At 40.4% G+C, this 22589-nt stretch overlaps 1 protein-coding gene across 4 annotated transcripts in view; it reads left to right on the forward strand.

Annotated features, from left to right (window-relative positions):
* Nucleotides 1–22589, forward strand: part of zfhx3b (zinc finger homeobox 3b) — a 276143-nt gene that overhangs the window by 245840 nt on the left and 7714 nt on the right. For all 4 annotated transcript variants that reach the window (XM_061882427.1, XM_061882452.1, XM_061882444.1 and 1 more), the window contains exons 7-10: nt 5521–5657; nt 7938–8138; nt 9564–9681; nt 9794–15253. In XM_061882427.1, coding sequence (XP_061738411.1) covers nt 5521–5657; nt 7938–8138; nt 9564–9681; nt 9794–15253 — 5916 coding nt within the window. The remainder of the gene's footprint in view (nt 1–5520; nt 5658–7937; nt 8139–9563; nt 9682–9793; nt 15254–22589) is intronic.

Raw genomic sequence — 22589 nt, forward strand, 5'->3', positions numbered from 1 at the left:
AACTGCCCCAAATTCTTCACTATTTAATGTGTCAGGTAAACCGTGACGAATGAGGCCATACGAATCACCATCCTACTGTAGCAACTTCCCAAATACTAGACTTGAGGACAAAATAGATTGACGAAGGCTATAATTGCCCCGATCGATCTGAGTCTGCGATCATTCAGTCAGTGCACTTGAGTTTTGTCTGGCAGCCATCTTTGTTTCCCTTGATAGCACAACAGGGCTCCAGAGACTTGTGCAATGATCTCCGCAGTCGCCACTCTGCCTGAATAATACACAGCAGCTCTGTGAGGTGCTACAAGGTGCCAACGTCCACTCAACAGCACCAACGTCTGTGGTTTATGGAAAAAGTACATGAATTAATAATCTTCTAATTGACTCTCAGTTCTTTTTCTCCTCAATTCCGGCTTTGATGTGTGTGCTTTCAAACACGAGTCCACTCTTTGTGTCAGAAGAGGTTTGGTGACTCTGTGACTACTGACCAAGCAGAAGATTCAGGTCAGGGACACACACATAACACATGTGTAGGACCATCCAACAACCTTGGTGTGTAAAATCCAGCTCGTGTTCCAAATGACCATGATTGTTTCCTACTTTTATATTCTCTCCACCTGTTATTATCTCAGACCGTAAAACTAAATTTTCAGTCTTCTTTTTGCTTTTCCTTGTAAAAGCGCTAGACCAGAGATATTCAACTAAATTGTTTTGGGGCCACATTTCTAGAAATATAAGGCAGGGTGGACTTCTCATTCAACTATCAGTCTTATTTTGTCTACTCCAGTGAACCAGCGTCCTCTAAACTAGAGATTTGATTTTGGTCTATTTATTTAGGGAGAGTGACAGGAGCACTCTGTTGTTTTTTAGGAGCGTCTGCAAAAATAAAGCTAGTCAAATATCATCTTACTGACAGCCTTCCGGTGTTTTTAAGTGTCTGCTGCAAAAATGAGAGTCTCTCACAAGTTTTTTGTACTGAAGTCACAGGCCACAGGTTGAATAGGCCAAATGATTAAAAAAAAAAAAAGAGGACCTACAGTAAAATGGAACCTTGAGGAACACTACTAATATAAGTAAATAAGTTGAACAAATGACTACTGACTACATCTGAAGTAAACAAGCTACCACAACACCTTAATAACATGAATTATTGTTTTATTTTTTTTTGCAACTGCAACAAAGAAGAAGACCTTAAGGGGTGCTTTGAGCCACATCTTAGTTATGCAAATCACAAGTTTGTGTTTTATATCATCTATATAAAAACAAGGTTAAAATATCAATGCCAGGATCAGTGTTTACAGTGGTCCAATTTCCTCTGTACAAAAAGAGCACTGTAGTGTTTTTAGGAATTTGCTTCAAAAATATTTGTCTCCCAAGTTTTAAACCGGACTCCCGGGCTTTTCATTCTCAAGCCATATTTGGCCCCTGGGCTGCCAGTTAAATAGCACTGCACTAGACCCTTCATTCTGTCAGGCGTCAGTCGATGTGTTGGCTACTGGTTAGGTGTGACCACATGTTCATATTATAGATATGTGTGTCTAACGTGCGGAATACCACTCACCGATACTGGTGTCCAGCTGACTGTTTCCATCACTCTCTCCATTTTGACGGCCATTTGTTTTCATCCCTTCCTTGACAAGGAGGAACATGATAGAGTAGTTGATTGTTAGTCACAGTGCTCTTGAGGGTGTTGGAGAGGAAGACTTAAAAAAAGCAACGGATCACATTTTATGAAGTCACAATTGGCCGTGACCAGAGACCCTGTGTCTGAGTATGACGCATCCCCCACTCACTCTGTCCTACCCTGAGAGAGTCAGTTAGGGACCCTTTAGGAAATATGTCCACTGTCAGCAGTTCTCTCACACTAATGCGTGGAACCAATCATGCATATTGTACTAATGGTAAATGGGTTATACTTGTATAGCGCTTTTCTACCTTCAAGGTACTCAAAGCGCTTTGACACTATTTCCACACTGATGGCGGGAGCTCCCATGCAAGGCGCTAACCACAACCCATCAGGAGCAGGGGGGAAGTGTCTTGTTTAAGCACACAACAGATGTGACAAGGTTGGTAGAAGGTGGGGATCAAACCAGGAATCCTTAGGTTTCTGGCACAGCCACTCTTCCACCGCACCACGCCGTCCCAATCAGGATGTCTAATCAACTCATGTGCCTTACTTAACAATTCGAAGTCTAGATCAGTGGTTCTTAACCAGGGTTCAATCGAACCCTAGGGGTACGGTAGGTCGGCCTCATGGGTTCGGTGGAGCCTCCACTCAAGCCACACCCGACTCATCAACTACAAAAAAATTTCTCCCTATCGGCATATTATTGGATACGACAACAACAGAACCCAAACTGATTTTCAGGTGTATAATTTGTAACGAGTTCATGCACTGAGGTTGGTTTTGTTCTTTGAACAAGGTGATGTTCATGCACGGTTGATTTTGTATACCGGTAAAAGATCATATAACTTTGTCTTGAATTTGAAAAACATTTTATTTTTCACTAAAGAAGGAATGCGCAAATGAAACTGGTGGGGTTCAGTACCTCTAATACGGTTAAGAACCACTGGTCTAGATTGTTCGTGCCATAACAGTAGTAAAAACAAGTTCTACCAGGGGCACAGGGGACTTGGGAGTTGGTGTTTATTTGGTGAAACAAATTAACACCCAGTAGTGGACAAGTCATCACAAAGAGCAAACCTAATTGGGTCAATCACCCATACATTATTTTTTTTGTTTTAATCCGAAAAGCAATCCAAAAACCTGTGTCAAAAAAGTCCCCGCAGGAAATGGAACCATCAATATCCACCCTTGTTGTGACCACATAGAAGTTCGCTACAAGAAGGAGAGTGGATGTGGCGAGGACAGTCCCATGACTGAGTGCTTGGTTACTGTCAGCAATAGGAGGCTCGTTTTGTTTAACATTCCCTTTGTTTATAGGTGGATGTGTTTAATGGGATTGGCTGTGACTGGACCCTAACAGGGCCTCACTGACTGATTCCAGCGACTCTGGGAGATCTAGCAGGCGGCCCCTGTCCAAAGCTAGGTTCCCCACTGGGTAATCAGCTGAACTCATCCTGATCGGAGGTGACATTTTAATGTCTGGAGCGAGAGTGTGGTCAGCCCCGCTTAACCTGACCCCTACCCAAGCCACCCCGCCCTTAACAGTGCCCTCTGTTCTCAATTTGCCAATTCTAGGACTGTACAAATCAGGCCAATTTGACTCTTTATGGGCTTGTTAGTGGTTAGCAAGACACCTCCTTATGTTACACAGTGAATTCCTTTTGCAGGTGACAAAGCGATGTGGCTCTTCTCGTAGTGGCTCAGAGTGGATTCAGTTCCTCTGTAAGCTTCAGCTTAACTGTTTAAATGTGATGATTCACTTTGTGCCATTGACATGTTTTCTTCCTTTGTAACACCGAGGAGTTTTGAGTGCTTAGCAGCTGCTCGTGTGTGTCTTGCTTTTCAAACATGAGAGGAGATGATATTTTGTGGGTTAGCAATGTTGTCATGTGCACGACGCTTTCCCACCCAGGATGTGTTAACTTTAGAGAAAGTGTAAAAATGATAACGACTTTTAAAAGAGGGTATGTTTGTATTTTTCATGTAATTGAAAAGGGACAAGCGGTAGAAAATGGATGGATAACAATGTTGGCTAAATTTGTTGTGTATCTCTGTGTATGAAATAAAATAAATTGGCAATTGTTTCACCGAAAGGGTCTAGAATACGATTTCATCACGTTGCAAAACCTGAAAACCATGAGTTTAAGGTTTGGGGACGGCGTGGCGCAGTGGGAAAGAGTGGCTGTGCGCAACCCGAGGGTCCCTGGTTCAATCCCGACCTAGTACCAACCTTGTTGTGTCCTGAGCAAGACACTTCACCCTTGCTGCTGATGGGTGCTGGTTAGCGCCTTGCATGACAGCTCCCTCCATCAGTGTTTGAATGTGTGTGTGAATGGGTAAATGTGGAAGTAGTGTCAAAGCGCTTTGAGTACCTTGAAGGTAGAAAAGCGCCATACAAGTGCAACCCATTTATCGTTTATTTATTCATTTAAGAATATTTGCCTTTTATTATAACTTGAAACAGAATGGATTTAACAAGAACCTTGTTTCTGGGATTCAAGGCTGATTCTTTTAAATAAGAATACTCAATAGTAGGGCAATTTTTTCTGTCTAACAAACTTTTATTTAAATACAGTTGTGCCTCAACTAATGACCTTAACTTGTTCTGTGATGGTGCATATTTAAAACACTTGATTCTCAAATCACTGTCTCCTGTTGAAATTAATCTAAATACATTTATTTGGTGCTTTGCCCTCCCCCCCAAAACAGCACAATTTGAACACGTAACAGCCCTTTTGAAAAAAGAAAAACTTTCTAGATAAGACACATTGTTCAAAAACAGTACAATACAATGTACAACTAACAACAACAGTAGTTTTATAAAGGGATGCAATAATAATATACAGCATTTACTTTGGGGAGGTACGCAGTCATACACACCATCAGCAGCTATTCCATATGGATACATGGAAACAAGTCTGCTGTTTAAATATTATTTTACAATTTTGGCTGGGATGAGACTCATTCTGCTTTTGTATGGCGCAGACTAGCAGTGATACGCTCAAATTGCTTCACCATGTTTTTAATGACTTTTCATTTTATTCAAGACACTTCTTCTTTTCCATACTGCCATTTGCACTGATTTTCTTCCTTTTCACGCTTGGAATTGTTTTTTATTTGAATCTTTAGTTGTCAGTTGATGCGAGTGGGTAAGACCAGGTGTTTGGGGCAGATCTTACAAGGTTCACTGTGACATTTGCTATGCCAACTAACGGCGGGGTTGTTTGTTACTCAAATATTTGCTTCAAACTTAAAGCATAACATTTAGCCAAAAGACAGCTCTTATACTCCTAAATTGAGGTACTGCTTAAAATACAAATAAGTCATTGAATAAATTAAAGACATTTGAATATTACACTGATTTTGAATTTAATGGAGATAATTCTTAATCCATAACAATGAGTATACATTTTTCTTATTATAAGCTTGTGTACCATATAAGGATTTTTCAAATATTATTTTAATTTAGAAGTTACTATGTATATTTTTTTGTTTGTTTTTTTCAATGTCAGAACAAAACAGAGCATATGTATACACACTCATGTGAACCTCTTCCCAAAGATGTTTGTGTACTTAGTCTCAAGGTTAAAGACTCATGTGGACTGAAAATATGAGAAAGTTTGAAACCTAAAGCTGCACCCTGTGGCAAACTAACATTTGTATATGATGTTGGGTACGACTCCAACATTGAAAGCAGCATGAGAGTAGAAGTAAATGTGTGTGATATATTCTATGAGTTGTATAATCTACTGCCCAATTCCCAATACATGTAGTTATTGCATATTTAGACAGCCCGTTCGTTTTTTACCCTCACTTATATTGATTGACCTGTTCCCAGGATGCGAAGCCTTCAACTCATCATTAAGTCTATTCTTCATCTCTCTGTGTCCATGCAGCAGTGTCTGTCCACTCGGAACAGCGGCACACAGATTCTCCGATCCAGAGCAAAAGGCCCTCATCACGGTCGGGCACATCTGAGAGTGCAGTCTCCTCAAAGCGTCCCCGGACTGCTGAAAAGCGAGCTGCAGAGCAGGTGAGCACCAAATATAATCATAAACCTTAGAAACAACCATGAGCCTGATTAACTAAAGGTTTGCGTGTACTAAAACATGTGTAAACTTGATAGCACATGCAAAGCTGAGCTACTAAACGCAAACAGGATTGCATCTGTCAAGTGAGCAGAAAAAGGAGCACAATCCCTTTTGCATCTCTGTCTTCATTAATATACAAAATATATGCTGATCGACAGAACGCCCACAATACTGAGAGGGAAAAATTCAAATAGTATTATTTAGCACACACAGCCTGCTCTACTAAACCAGTGGTCCCTAACCACCGGGCCGCAAGAAAAAAAAAAAATAATTAAATTATTAAATGAACATAAAACACAATGTATACAGTATATATCAATATAGATCAATACAGTCTGCAGGGATACAGTCCGTAAGCACACATGATTGTATTTCTTTATGAAAAACCATCAAGCGTTGACCGGTCCGCAGCTACAAAAAGGTAGGGGACTAAAACTAGAAAGTTATTGTGTTTTTATTTAGCATGTCTGAAAACCTGAAAACCATGTGCAAACTGACAGTTCCACAGTTCCGCCGCTGCAAAAAAAGACAATGGACAGAGAATCGTCCTTCCTACGTGTGTGTCTCAACGTATTTGGACTGACATTGATAAAAAATAGTATACATATTGTCTATTCAGCAGCGTCCTTTTATAATTTATACTGTATGCTGGGGGACCTAAGGCAGTGGTTCTCAACCTTTTTTCAGTGATATACCCCCTGTGAACATTTTTTTAATTCAAGTACCCCCTAATCAGAGCAAAGCATTTTTGGTTACAAAAAGAGATAAAGAAGTAAAATACAGCACTATGTCATCAGTTTCTGATTAATTAAATTGTATAACAGTGCAAAATATTGCTCATTTGTAGTGGTCTTTCTTGAACTATTTGGAAAAAAAGATATACAAATAACTAAAAACTTGTTGAAAAATAAACAAGGGATCCAATGATAAAAAATATTTCTACACATAAAAGTAATCCACAACTTAATCTTTGGGGATTGTAATAGAGATCCATCTGGATTCATGAACTTCATTCTAAACATTTCTTCACAAAAAAAAAAGAAATCATTAGCATCAATTCTTATGGAACATGTCCATGAAAAAATCTAGCTGTCAACACTAAATATTGCATTGTTGCATTCTTTTTACAGTTTATGAACTTACATTAATATTTTGTTGAAGTATTATTCAATAAATACATTTATAAAGGATTTTTGAATTGTTGCTATTTTTAGAATTTCAAAAAAAAAAAATCTCACGTACCCCTTGGCATACCTTCAAGTACCCCCAGGGGTACGCGCACACCCATTTGACCTAAGGGATTGATTAAAACACATTAAATTAATGTATTTTGGTGTCCTTTAGTGTCTTTAATGGTGTTTGTTTTAAATCAAATTGAAGTATGCAATTTGTTCGTCAAGTGCAGCCTCTCTTTCATGAGCACACCTTCACAGCTCTTAAAAAAAAGAAAAAAAATGGATTTCAATGTAGATGCACTGCATGAGTCCAACTACTTTTCAAATTCCCGTTAAAAGTGGCAGATGTCTTCTCCATGTTTTAGTACATAGCAAAACGCCACAGGTAGGACCCTGATAACATGAGTGTGGGAGTAAATGATTGAGTGTCTCCGGGGTGATGCCCCAAATAGTACACACAAAATCCTCATTTAAATAAGATGGTCTGCACCACTTTTGAATTGTACACGCAGTCTTAATAGTTCACGCGCACGCCCGCTAATAGTACACAAATTTTGTGAGTGCACACGACATTTAGCGTGTAGTATATTAAACTTAGTAAATCAGGCCCCATGTGTTTACTTCATGAAAGTCCAGTTTTTAGTTTTGTCTCCAATATGCAGGCCCTCAATATCAGCTTAAAACGTTCACACCATGTACATGTTGTATTTACAGTATTTTACCAGGCCTTTTCATAGTGTGCAGGACTTTCTTTTCAGTTCTCCTGAAAATTATTTTTGGCTCTCTGCTGCAGTGGCTTTGCTAATTGTGTATAAGGTGGAAAATCAATATGGTATTTGACAGATGAGGCCACTTTGAAGTGGGTGCCAAGAGTGAGTGCTTATCGCTATTACACACTTGTCTGTGATCAGAGAAATCTGTTTGCTTGAGGGAAGGCTGGCCACATTCTCTAGCCTCCTCATCCACAGCTTGTCTTCTCTCACAAAGCCATTTCACCCAATTAACCCTGTGAATATTCTCCCCACCTGTCTATCTACTTTCTCTCAGATGTACCAGTGCCCTTACTGCAAGTTCACCAACACAGACCTGAATCGTCTCAGAATGCATGTGATGACGCAGCACTCTGTCCAGCCCATGTTACGCTGCCCGCTGTGTCAGGACATGCTCAACAACAAGGTCCACCTGCAGTTCCACCTCACGCACCTGCACAGTGTCGCGCCCGACTGTGTTGATAAGCTAATTGCCACAGTAAGTCTATGACATCATCAGGAAAGTGCAATATTTTTCAGTTGTGTTGGTAATTGAAATAGTTTATTGTTGCCCTTTGTTGTCAGATATGATATGTTCATTATTTGATAGATGAATAGGTTAATTGATTCACAGGTGTGCTTCACTATTTGGATCCGTATAAAAAGCGGCAGATACTGAGGCCTGAAGTTAGATTTATGTCACCTGCAGTGTACTGGTGTATTGTTCTCAGCTGAGAGTCTGGGTAGTCTCCTTGCTTCAATAATGCTCATCAAAGGGGAGATTAAATTTTATTTGCCCTGTTTTCTTGTAAATCACTGAGCAACCCTTTGCTCTGTTCTATCTTGTGCATCTCAATAGCTTGCAGGACAATCGCACAGTAAAACATTACTCCATCTACCTCCTGGCCCTCTTCGCCAACCCCATCTAGAAAGTAAATGCCAAGCGCATTAGTATGGTAGATGGCGATATTTATTTATTTTATATGGGTTGTAACATACTGAACCACTACAGCGTAGCATGACAGAAGAGCAGTAATAGAAGATACATTAAAGCCACTACCTTTTTATAACTAGTGAATTCTGATTGAAAAGTACTTTATCTTTTTCACTCATCAAGTAGAGGAACATAATGAATTCTGAGATAGGTGACTCTTATTTTTTGCCAAGCATGCATAATGAAATGTTTTTACTCCTACCTTCCATCCTTTTATCATTCTATTGTCTTTGTAGCCCACACTTCGGCTTCTGTTTCAACCCAAAGTCTTTAGTCTTTCTTTTAGGACAGTTTTAGTTCCCCCACATTGGTATTTCTGATGTTTAAGTGCAGGATTGTAATCAAAGCCTCATATATCATGCTAGTTCATTATCATGAAATTGGTGTAAACGTTTAATTACACGGCCGGTTATTTACTACACTGCTGTTTTCTTAATCCTAAATGTGATTTTTCTAATTAAACTAAACATTGGTCTTGTTTGCTGAAGGGCACAAAAGTTGCAATCAGTTCTTTATCTCCTCCAGCCGCCCCTCTTGCTGCATGATTCATTTTCATTCTGTGTAAGACGAAGGCAATGGAAATGAGGGTGCTTCATTAATTCTGGGTCTAGCTGGATGATAGCCATTTTGAACTATGTTTGCCAATTAGACGGGCCAATTCAAAAGTGACCTTGGGATACTTTGCTCTTTTCTCTAATAGCCTAATAAAGTAGTTGTCTAGAATTACTCAGCTTTGTTTTTGTTTTGTGGCTCCACTCCACTAGACAGGAGAGAAAGCACAATAACACTGAGTGGACAATTATGGTAATTTTTAATGATGGTTACTAATCATTCATGGCCTGGAAAAAGAAACAGTTAGAGGGTTTTATTGTTGCGTAATCTGAATGCAAGATTGACGTATAACACATCTTTGTGTTTTGTTTGTTCTAGGTGACCGCAACTGATGTTCTCCCTGCAAGCATGTTCATACCCGTGCCTGGTCCATTAAAAGAGACACAGAATCCTTCACATGCTGTTGCCAACTCCGAAGATACAAAGAAACAAGCTGGTTAGTATTTGGCTGTGTTGTACATTTTGTAACAAAACAAGAATATGTTGATTTTGACTGATAGACTGTGACATCTAGGTTGAGTTTTAATCATCTTCTGTTTTTTTCACAGATTCATCAGATGTTGATCTTGAGAAAGGGGTTTCATTGTCTACAGAAATAGCTGAAGCTCGCAAGTCCCCTCTTGAAGATCAACAAACAGAGAAGGATGATGCGACAGGATTCCTGTGCTGGAAGAAAGGCTGTAATCAAGTGTTCAAGTCGTCCAACTCTCTCCAGATGCACTTCAATGAAGTCCACAACAAAAGGCCTCAGCTGCCTGTGTCAGATCGCCATGTCTACAAGTACCGTTGTAACCAATGCAGCTTGGCCTTTAAGACCGTGGAGAAGCTACAACTGCATTCTCAGTACCATGTGATCAGAGCAGCCACTATGTGCTGCCTCTGCCAGCGGAGTTTCAGGACACTACAAGCATTAAAAAAACATTTAGAAACAAGCCACCTGGAGTTGAGTGAAGCTGATATCCAACAGCTCTATGGCGGCTTATTGATGAATGGGGACATTATGGTCATGAGTGACGTAGCCCTTGGTGATGAGCATGGAGGTCTGGGAGAAGATGACAAAGAGGGAGATGAGAGTGACCCTGAAGAAAAGCAAAGTCCAACAGGCAGTGACTCTGGCTCTCTACTGGAAGATTCTGGCTCTGAACCCAAACGCGCTTTGCCATTCAGAAAGGGCCCCAACTTTACAATGGAAAAATTTTTGGATCCATCTCGTCCTTTCAAATGCACAGTGTGCAAAGAGTCTTTCACACAGAAGAACATTCTTCTTGTTCACTACAACTCTGTCTCCCATCTGCACAAGGTGAAACGAGCTCTTCAGGAGTCTACCAGTGGTCAGCCAGAGCCTACTAGCAGCCCTGACAACAAGCCATTTAAGTGTAGCACCTGTAACGTGGCATACAGCCAGAGTTCTACTTTGGAAATCCACATGCGCTCTGTTTTACACCAAACAAAAGCTAGGGCAGCCAAACTTGAAGCGGCAGGGGGAATACCAAGCTCTGCAAGTATTACTGCCACGAGTGGCGGAAGTACTATAATCAGCACTTCAACAAGTCCCAGCCCAGCAAGCAACTCAACAAACTCTACCAACCACAGTTCTTCTGGGTCTCAAACAGCTCAGAGTCTCATTGGAGGAACTCACACATCCCAGGGTCACAGCCATGAGACCAGCAGCTTAGTAAGCAGCCGTTCCTCACCATCAGAGAACCATGAAGCAAAAAAGGCAAAATATACAGACATGATGTCTGCAAGAGGACAACAGCAGCTTCAGCAACAACAGCAATTGGCTCAAGCTCAAGCCCAGGCCCAAGCCCAACTTCAGCAAGAGCTACAGCAACAGGCTGCTCTTCTGCAATCCCAGCTCTTTAACCCAGCACTTCTGCAGCACTTCCCCATGACAACTGATGCACTTATTTCCTTGCAACAGCAGCAGTTGCTGTTTCCTTTCTATATCCCTGGAGGAGAATTTCAGCTAAACCCAGAGATCAACATCAGTAATTCAGCACTTGGCCTAACAGGATCAACAACCTCGCTGCTGGAAGATCTCAAAAACTCAGCCCAGCAGAGTTGCTTACAGCAGCAACTGATGCACCACCACCTTCAGCAACAACAACAGCAGCAGCAGCAGCAGCAGCCTCACTCACAGGCTCAGGGGCAGATGGCTTTGCTGCAGCAAAGTGCTTCTTTCCACCAGCAAGTTGAAAAAAAACAGAAACCTTCTTCCTCTCAAATTGACAAAGAAAAAGACTTGCAAAGAGAAAAAAACATTACTGAAAAAAACGATGATGCCAACAAAGAGTCAATGGACAAATTAAAAGAAAGGAAGGAACTTCAACATATTTCAACCAGTATAAGCCATGAAACAGGCTTACTTCCACCAAGAATTGCTTCAGATGCCCGTGGAAATGCAACCAAAGCCCTGCTAGAAAATTTTGGGTTTGAGTTAGTTATACAGTATAATGAAAATAAACAAAAATCCCAGAAAAAAGGAACTGGACCTACAGGATCAAGTGGACCAGGTGGCATCACAAGAGTGGTTGATCCCATTGAGAGATTAGAGAAACTGGAATGTGAAGCTTGCGGCAAGCTGTTTTCGAATATACTGATTCTAAAGAGCCACCAAGAGCATATCCACCAGGCTTTCTTTCCATTCCGATCCCTTGAGAGATTCGCCAAGGAATACAGAGAGAATTATGATAAACTATATCCACTGAGACCCCCTACACCAGAGGCTGCTCCTGCTCCTCCACCTCCTCCCCCACCTCCTCCACCCCAAAGAGCTCCCACACCAAATATTCCTGTCTCCACTGCCTCACTCACACCTCCAACTGTACCTACTCCACAGCCTCAAATTACCATGCCTCAAATTACCATGTCAATGGATTTGCCTATGTTCTCACCACTAATAATGCAGCCCATGTCTCTCCAGTCCTTGCCCACCCAGATGCCCCCTCAACTACAGTCTGTTGAAACTAGCCTGGCCTCAGACTTGGCCCAGCTGTACCAACAACAGCTCACTCCAGCCATGCTTCAGCAGCAACAGAACAAGAGGCCACGGACACGTATCACAGATGACCAGCTTCGGGTCTTGCGACAGTACTTTGATATTAACAATTCACCCAATGAAGAACAGATTAAAGAAATGGCAGATAAATCAGGATTGCAACAAAAAGTCATAAAGCACTGGTTCAGAAACACCCTTTTCAAAGAAAGACAGCGCAACAAAGACTCACCATACAACTTCAATAATCCACCAACCACAACACTTGAAGACACTAAAATTGACTCTAAACCTCCTTCCCCTGAACCACAGAAGCACGATTTTTATGGAAGTAAGAGATCTTCTAGAACTAGGTTTACTGATTACCAGCTGAGAATCCTACAAGATTTCTTTGATGCCAATGCCTATCCTAAAGACGATGAGTTTGAACAGCTTTCCAACCTTCTAGGCCTCCCTACTCGTGTCATTGTTGTTTGGTTCCAAAATGCTCGCCAGAAGGCAAGGAAAAATTATGAAAACCAGAGTGACGGGGTGAAAGAGGGCGAGAGACGAGAACTCTCAAACGACCGATATATTCGCACCTCAAATCTAAATTATCAGTGTAAAAAATGCAGCCTTGTGTTCCAAAGAATATTTGATCTGATAAAACACCAGAAGAAACTATGCTACAAAGATGAGGATGAAGACGGGCAGTATGAAAGCCACAATGAGGATTCTATGGATCTTTCTAATGAATGTTATACTCCCTCTGGTTCTTCCTGCCACACCCCAATGCCGTCATCTTCAAGTCTCTGCCCCCTGCCACCCTCCACTTCAGCATTCGCTCACCTCTCTTCTGCTGATAAGGATGAGGCGTCACCAGCAACCACCTCAAGCCTCCATGAAGAAAAGTCAAAAGAGCTATCAGGCATCTCTGCTGATCCCCAAGAAAATAAAACAGCTATCAAGCAGGAAAATGTTTCGCAAACCCAGTCCGAGTCACAGCAGCTTAGACATCAGCGAGAAGAGAAGATGCAGTGTCTTACCAAGCCCAACAAACATTCCTCTTCTTCCTTTAATCAACAACAACAGAGTGGTCCATCAGCTTCTCAGACGAGCCAGGCCCTGTCTCAAAGCTCCCACATGAGCCATAATCCACACCTGAGCTCTGCTACGCAACAAATGGCCCAGCAGATGATCCAATATCAGTGTGATCAGTGCAAGATTGGCTTCCCCTCTTTTGAGCACTGGCAGGAGCACCAGCAATTACACTTCCTCTCTGTGCAAAATCAGTTCATCCACCCACAATTTCTTGACCGCTCAATGGACATGTCTTTCATGCTATTTGACCCAAGCAATCCTCTCCTAGCAAGTCAGTTACTCTCTGGGGCAATGCCCCAGATTCCCACCAGCTCCGCCACCTCTCCATCCACACCCACCTCCACCATGAACTCCCTAAAAAGGAAGCTAGAGGAGAAAGCTGGCACTAGCCCGGGAGAGAATGACAGCACAAATAGTGAAGAGCCACAGAGAGATAAGCGGCTTAGAACCACCATCACACCTGAGCAGCTGGAAATTCTCTATCAGAAGTATCTATTAGATTCTAACCCTACACGCAAGATGCTTGACCACATTGCTCATGAGGTGGGGTTGAAGAAAAGAGTCGTGCAAGTCTGGTTTCAAAATACCAGAGCAAGAGAGAGAAAAGGACAGTTTAGGGCAGTGGGGCCGGCTCAAGCTCATCGAAGATGCCCTTTTTGTCGAGCTCTTTTTAAAGCAAAAACTGCTCTTGAGGCACACATTCGCTCTCGCCATTGGCACGAGGCCAAGCGTGCTGGCTATAATTTGGCCCTGACTAGTATGCTTCCTGATCAGGAGGGCATGCAAATAAAGTTGGATGCTTTGGAGGCAGCAAGCTATTCCCAAATGGTGTCATCAAATATGGATGGACAAAGCTCTTCGATGTCTCCTGTGAATAGAGGAATGGATTTGTCTCCTAGAGCTCTACTAAGTCCTTCATCTATTAAAGTTGAAGGTATGGAAGATTTTGAGAACACAGCCATGTCTTCTGTGAACATCAGCTTTGATCCAAACAAGTTGGATAATGACGACTGTTCGTCGGTCAATACAGCCATCACAGATACAACGACAGGTGATGAAGCTAATGCTGATAATGACAGTGCTGATGCAAAACACAGCCAAAGTAGTAGTGATTACCTGTCTAAACCTGGGGGGACTGCCCCCAACCTTGAAAATGATGACCAGATGTCTTCAGGGCTGGTAAGCCCTGCAATGAGCTATTATGCCAAGGACTATGAAAATGAACATATAATTGACCACAGCGAGACATCCAGCCTGGCTGATCCATGCTCGCCAAGTCCCGGAGCTTCAGGTACCAGGAGCATTGACAGTGGAGATCGCCCTGGTCAAAAGCGCTTCCGAACCCAGATGACCAACCTCCAACTTAAATTATTGAAGTCCTGTTTTAATGACTACAGGACTCCCACTATGCTTGAATGTGAGGTACTTGGCAATGATATTGGACTTCCAAAGAGAGTGGTTCAGGTGTGGTTTCAAAATGCCCGTGCCAAGGAGAAAAAGGCAAAACTTAACATGGCCAAGCACTTTGGAATTAATCAGACATCCTACGACGGGCCGAAGACTGAATGCACTTTGTGCGGTGTTAAGTACAGTGCCCGCCTCTCTGTCCGCGATCACATATTTTCCCAGCAGCACATCTCCAAGGTGAAGGATACCATTGGCAGCCAGATCGATAAGGAAAAGGAATACTTTGACCCAGCTACTGTCCGTCAACTTATGGCTCAGCAAGAGATGGACCGCATTAAGAAGGCCAATGAAGTTTTAGGGTTGGCACAGCAGCAGGCCATGCAGCAACAGGGGATGTTTGATAACCCAGCAATGCAGGCGTTGAATCTCCAGTCAGCCTATTCTAATCTGCAAGGCATTCCACCTGTCCTCTTGCCAGGGGTTGGAAGCCCCTCTCTTTCCAGCTTTAACTCCTCTAATTCAGGTATGTTGTCATTATTTTATCAGTAAACAGCTGTCAAATGCTATTTTTTAATCAGTGTAATCACATTTTGGAATCTGGATTAATCATGATTAGAGGTATAACGATTACTTTTAACAACGATTTGATTCGATTCAGAATTTGTGGTTGCCGATACAATTAGTTTATGTAGAACAATACGATTCAGTGAGTTGAAATCTAACCAGTCACTTTATAACCAAAAATTCAACCAATGTGACCGTGAAATTAATATTGGATACTTTCCTATGTTCCTTTTATTTCTTGTAAGGGATCTATATATACATGTAAATGAATTATGGATACAAACAAGCAAGTAAACAACAATTAATGGCCAATGCATCCACATCTTATTTGAATAAAGTACAACCAACAGTTTAGGTTGAATTAACAAGAGTAAAACTTTTCCATTCTCATTTTCAACATTCAAGACATTTTCTATAAAAGTACTTTAACCAACATTTTAACAGTTTTTACCTGCTACTTCTGCTTTTGTTTTTCAACGTAGAAATAATACAATATTAATACCAGATATGCAACAAACATCTCTTTAGGTTGAATTAGCAGTAGAGTGATTTACTACTTTTGCTGTATTTTTCAACATAAAAATATTACAAATACAACATTAATGTAATAAATGATGGCCACCCAAATCCTTTTAAGTTAAATGAGCAGTGGTTTGACCTGCTACTACTGCTGTGTCTGAGGTGTAAAACATTTAAAGCTCTCTTTTGAAAGACAAATATTTAGGAACTTGTTGTCTTTTGAAGCCAGTTTACTGACTCCGTTTATTATACTCACATCACATTCGACATCCTAAGACGTCATCCTTGCGCCAACGCTCTGGGACATGACTAGTCAATACATATTCAGACTGTTACTCTACTCTAATTTTATTAAACAGCAGTGCAGTAAAACAGAATAAAAGAGCAAATGTAACCAACTACTAACTTTGTGTTGCTTCTCCATTAACGGTGCTTTGCTTGGTCGGCATGTGTGAAGTCCCATGGCGCCGTAGTTGGTGGTTTGAGAGATTTGTGGTGGCCATTGTATTTTACTTATCCTGCAGTGAGTGACCTATTTAGAACATCTCTGTCTTTGCAAAAGCCTAAGTGTTTTCACACACTGGACCGCAATGGTGGCTTGTTAATTTCCCGTCAGTCTGCTTCTCTTCCGGTATACACCATACTTGATTTATTGACTGATGGCACATGGCAATGACATCACAGATGGGCAACAGACTCGCGTAACATCTAACATCTTTATTTCTTTAAAAATGCCAAAAACAACTTTATATAAATCAAATGTTTACTTTTCTAGAATTGATAATATCAAATAATTACTTTTTATAACAATGTTAGAGTGATATATAGCTTCTGGAAGGCCAACTAGCAGTTGATGTACATTTAGGATTATAAATGTATCTATCAATCATACTTGCCAACCTTGAGACCTCCGATTTCTGGAGGTCGGGGGCGTGGTTAAGAGGGGAGGAGTATATTTACAGCTGCAATTCACCAAATCAAGTATTTCATATATATATATATATATATATATATATAGATATATATGAGAAATACCGTATTTCCTTGAATTGCGGCAGGGCATATAGTATGCGCCTGCCTTGAATTACTGCCGGGTCAAACTCACTTCCCAAAATAATGAGCGCATGCTTAGTATTACCGCCTGGTCAAACTCGTGACGTCGCGAGTGACACTTCCCTTGTCATAATTTTCAAAATTGAGGAGGCTGATTTCAATACCGGTAATTTGAAATGGCATAAAGGGAAAAAGATTAAGAGCTATTCAGTAGGATTTAAGGTCCAAGCTTACATCACACTCAATTTTTTACTGCATACCTTTGGTAAGTGCCGGAGTGAGAAAAGGTTTTAAAATAATTAGCGCACGCTTACTTTTACCGCATGCCTTTGGTAAGCGCAGGAGTGAGAAGAGGCTTTAAATTAATTAGTGCCCAGGCGGCAATTCAAGGAAATACGCTACTTGACTTTCAGTGAATCCTAGCTATATATATATATATATAAAAGAAATACTTGAATTTCAGTGTTAATTTATTTACACATTTACACACACATAACACCCATCTACTCATTGTTGAGTTAAGGGTTGAATTGTCCATCCTTGTTCTATTCTCTGTCACTATTTTCTAACCATATGCATGTACAGTAGATGGCAGTATTGTCCTGTTTAAGAGTGTCACAACATTGCTGTTTACGGCAGACGAAGTACTTTACGGTAGACGAAAACGTGACTGCTGTTGTTGTGTGTTGTTGCCGCGCTGGGAGGATGTTAATGAAACTGCCCAACAATAAACCCACATAAGAAACCAAAAACTCGCCCTCGATCATTCTACAGTTATAACGTCATTGGGCAGAGACGCTGTTTATATTGTGGGAAAGCGGACGTGAAAACAGGCTGTCCTCACTCAGGTCCGCATGGAGCTGGAGGAGGCGTGGCCTCCAGCTCCGCCTGAATTTCGGGAGAAAATTTGTCCCAGGAGTTTTTCGGGAGAGGCGCTGAATTTCGTGAGTCTCCCGGATAATCTGGGAGGGTTTGCAAGTATCTATCAATTAATTGTTGAACCCCTGATCATGATTAATCACAGGTGACGCTAGCATAAATTAAATTAACTTAGGAAAAAAAATGTTATTTTTATGCTCGAATGCAATTTTTTAGAATGTAATCCAGGAACGTTTTTAAACATTGTGCTTGAATGTATGTCATTTATTTGCACAAAACTTGGGAACAGTTTTATCTAAAGTTATTTCGTGCTTTGGAGTGAAATTTGCCCGCGAGCACACCAGTTGAAGTCTCCTCAATCATTTTTGTACTGACGCATGCTTTGATCTGATCACTGATCGTATAGCAGTCTAAAAGCGAGTGTGTTCATAATTAATGCAATTTTTTTTTGATTAATTACATTAGTTACTCTTTAAATTTGACAGCCCTAATACAAACACATCGATGTATTTGTTTTTGAACTGGTGACAATGTGGGGAAATATAAAGGTTTTCAAAATATGAAGAAATGTTTTAACTGTAACAAACCCCAAACATAGCTGAAAAAACAAGGCATTGATAATATTCCCACATCAAACCTCACAAAAAAAGCTTCTTGGGTGGCTACTTTTTGCGCCACGTCGCAATTCACAGAGCCTTGACTGGTGGCATCGGCTTTCCCTACAGACATAAAACATGTCATTCAGTTTTTGCAATAGTTGGACCTGACCTGTTTTGGAGCCAATTATTAAGACTGAATAACTCTTTCCACACCTCAGACCACAAGACCACCTTATAAATTGAATAATCTGGCGTTTACCATCATTGGTCATATTGATCATCAATTGTCCTCATGTGGGTAACCTACTTAAAGAGGAACTGTACTACTTTTTGGAATTTTGCCTATCGTTCACAATCTTTATGAACGAAATGATGATGGATAGATTTTTTTTTCATGCATTCTAACTTGTAAATAAAAGCCTGATACAGTGGAGCTAATGGGAGGTCCGCTATTCCGCCCGTAAAACCACATAAAAAACATCCAATAAGCGCGAACAATACTCCATTTACATTTCGTGACTTGAATATTAATCAAGCATTAGTGATATTGTTATTATAAGCGCTAAAACAGACAAACTATTTATACTGACGCCATGATTACGAGGTTGTGTGCCAATTTTTACATGATCAACTGATGAGCTGCTTCCTCGTTTCTTTGCTCGTCAAACTTTATTCTAGAAGATAAATCATGCCTCTCACCAGGATAGTAGAAAAACGAGTACATATTTCAACAAGTTGGTAAACTTTGACAGACAAATTAGACCCGGATATGGCGAGAATGACACAAAAAGACGCTCGTATGCACCCCGTTTTTCTTCACAAGGATTATCAATCAATCAATGAAAGGGTTGCACAAGCTCAAATCCCCATCATGATTCATTCTTCATCCAAACGGGAATGTATGAACATCCTCGCAGTCGGCATCCTAATGACAGAAGACATTGTACAGTATGTGATGTTTTATTATGTTTGTTGGCTCTCAAAGTCTGCAGTGAGTAACAATAAGTCATTATTTAAATGAATGTGCCACGTTTGCTTAAAATTAGCAAAATACGTAAATATTACATGTTTTTATGACATCAAGTATATACAGTAAAACCATAATGGAGGTGTTTGGCTGTTTTTAAGGGCTTTATAGGCAGAATAGAGTGGCTACCATATGCTGCATTGAAAACTGACAGTTTTATCGCATTTATTTAATATTTAGAGAGCATTTTTGTAAAATCCATCCGTCCTCTTCAGAAGACTAGGTAACATTTAAAAAAAAAAAAGTGCAATTCCCCTTTGAGGGAATTTTGCCTATTATTCACTATTTTTATGTACCAGAAGAACACATGTTTTTTTCTATACATTCTTACCGGTAAACCAATGTTAGAAAAAGTCCGCTGACCATTGTGTCGATGGTAGTCACTCTATTCTGCTAATATAGCGCTTAAAAGATCATCCAAACACTTACATGTTTTATATACATGATGTAAGTATATATGTAATGGAGTAACGGTCGCAATTCATAAAAACATATAGTATTTACATATTTTGCTAATTTTAAGCATAACGCACCGCATAGTTTCATAAATGCATCGCAATTGTCACTTTTTTCATCAAAAACAACACTGACTATAACTCACTGCAGACTTAATGAGAACCAACAAACGTAATAAAATATCACTTACCATATAAGGTTTGCTCTCACTGGGATGCCAAGTGTTAATGAGGATGGTGATAAATTCCCGTTTAGATGAAGAAGGACTCTTGCAAAGAAAATAGGGGGGTGGAACCAGGCGTCTTTTCGGGTCTAAGTTAGGTATGCCATTCGTGGGTCTAAGTTAATTGTCCAGGTTTACCAACTTCCCGGTTTATGTCCACCTCTTTGGACTATCCAGGTGAGAGGCAGTCCCGCCTGGGCGGGCCTGGGCGGGCCTGGGCGGGATCAGCCCACGTACAGAGTAGGCTGTGCCCGCCCTGGGCTTGAATATGATTATTTTATTTCATTTAATTATTTATTTTTTTTACTTTGCAGATGATCAAGTAATCAAAACAAAGGCACGTTGACAAAAACGATAAAACAAGTAACCGACACGTTAGTAAAAGTATAAATACAAGACAAAGAAGTTGACAGAATGGAGTGGGACAAATTCGGAATATTTACAATCACAGCTCCTAAATAGGTTATGTATGAACGAGAGCCAATCACATGCTTTTCCTAGCGTGATAAGGAAGTCACCGCCAAAACCAAAATGTTTGGCTTTAACATGTAACATTTGGACACCAGGGAGATAGTGCACAAGACACATTTCATTTCTACTGCCATGATGCCATCAGTAGGCGACATCAACACAAATGTAAGTCAAATCAATTATTTGCTGCTATCAGTGTTGCGCCAACAACTGATTCCGTGTCAAAAATGCATTCCCTCCGCCACGCTACGAAAGCGCATACTGCTTTCGGGCTTCTTCTGTCCACAACTGATTACTAAACACAGGCTTAATTAAACACGGGCTTAAATCATTTTAAACACATATGTGTCAAAATTATTTAAGCCATTATCATGTCCGAAAAATTTAATTTCTTTGGTAATAATGAGATTGTAAAAGACTTCTATTAATCCAAAGTTAATGTGCTAAAACCCCTTTCTTGTTTAAAAGCTACTTACAATAATACTGATCTATGTTCATGCACATAGTGCATTTTAATCAAGTGTTTGGATTTTTTTACTCAAGAGAGTTACATATATGATAATGAAGTGCATATGAAGCACATATTTGATAAGTTAGGTCAACAGTACCTACAGTACTGTTTACGTGTTTTATACCCATGAAAGTGTTACATATATGATAATAAAGCACCTACAGTACTGTAATGTTTACATGTTGAATTTCCCTTTAAAAAACTCAAATCAACCCCAAATGGCATCTTAGTCATTCAAAATTATATTTTTATCTTGACACATGTCATCTGTACATCTGCTAAGGGTATTCCAGTAATGTATGCACAGATGAGATGCATCAATATCAAAATATTACTTTGCATCACTTTTTGGCAACCAAGAATACATTTATTTAATGAATACATCTGAACACTTTGTTAATATGTATTATGTGCTTACACAAAATAACATTTAATATTGTAGCTTCTCAAAAAGAAAAAGGTTTCAGCACATCAACATTGGATCTACAACAGTCCTTTACACTTTGAACCATAGAAATGGCCAACTTTTTCATTTTTCCGACACGATACAGGCCTAAATAATTTTACACACATATCCTCATGATTACCACAATCATAAGTAGTCATTTGTGGATGGACAAAGGCCAGTTTTAAAGCTTTTACAAGTGTGCGCGCTATGGTGGCAGGAATCCATTTTTGGAAAGAATTTGATGCCACCCCTTAAAAATGTTTCTGCAGCCGGCATATAATTTATAATCTGTAATTAACTTTCACCAGCTCAGAGGTGAAGCGGGTTAGCAGCGTCTCATGATGTCAATACAGCAGCAACAAGCTGCGCCACTAAAAAGTTTGTCTGCGTTAGCGCTTATAATAACAATATTGGTAATATTTGGTTAATATTCAGGTCACGAAATGTAAAATGAGTAATGTTGGCGCTTAATGGATGTTTTTTTATTGGGTTTTATGGTCTGAATAGACGCAATGACACAGCACGGTGGATCAGTGTTCAGCCCTCGTACCTCACAGCGAAAATGTCCTGGGTTCATTTCCATTGGGATCTTTCTGTGTGGAGTTTGCATGTTCTCCCTGTGAATGCGTGGGTTCCCTCCAAGTACTCCGGCTTTCTCCCACCTCCAAAGACATGCACCTGGGGATAGGTTAATTGGCAACACTAAATTGGCCCTAGTGTGTGAATGTGAGTGTGAATGTTGTCTGTCTATCTGTATTTGCCCTGCGATGAGGTGGTGACTTGTCCAGGGTGTACCCCGCCTTTTGCCCGAGTGCAGCTGGGATAGGCACCAGCACCCTGTGACCCCGAAGGTGACAAGCTATTGGATGGATGGATAGACGTCATGACATCATGGCTCCCATTGACTGTATTGTAAGATGATGCATTACATGCATTAAAAACAAATGTGTGTTTGTCTTTCATAAGGATAGTGAATTAAAGGCAACACTCCCAACAAAGTGCAATTTCTCTTTTAGAAAACATTTCACACGTTGCATATTTAGGATAACACTCATTGATATATTTATACTTCCTCACTAAAATATCAGTATTATTTCAATGTTATGAAC

Source organism: Nerophis ophidion, linkage group LG02, assembly GCF_033978795.1.
Source record: "Nerophis ophidion isolate RoL-2023_Sa linkage group LG02, RoL_Noph_v1.0, whole genome shotgun sequence".
Taxonomy (NCBI): domain Eukaryota; kingdom Metazoa; phylum Chordata; class Actinopteri; order Syngnathiformes; family Syngnathidae; genus Nerophis; species Nerophis ophidion.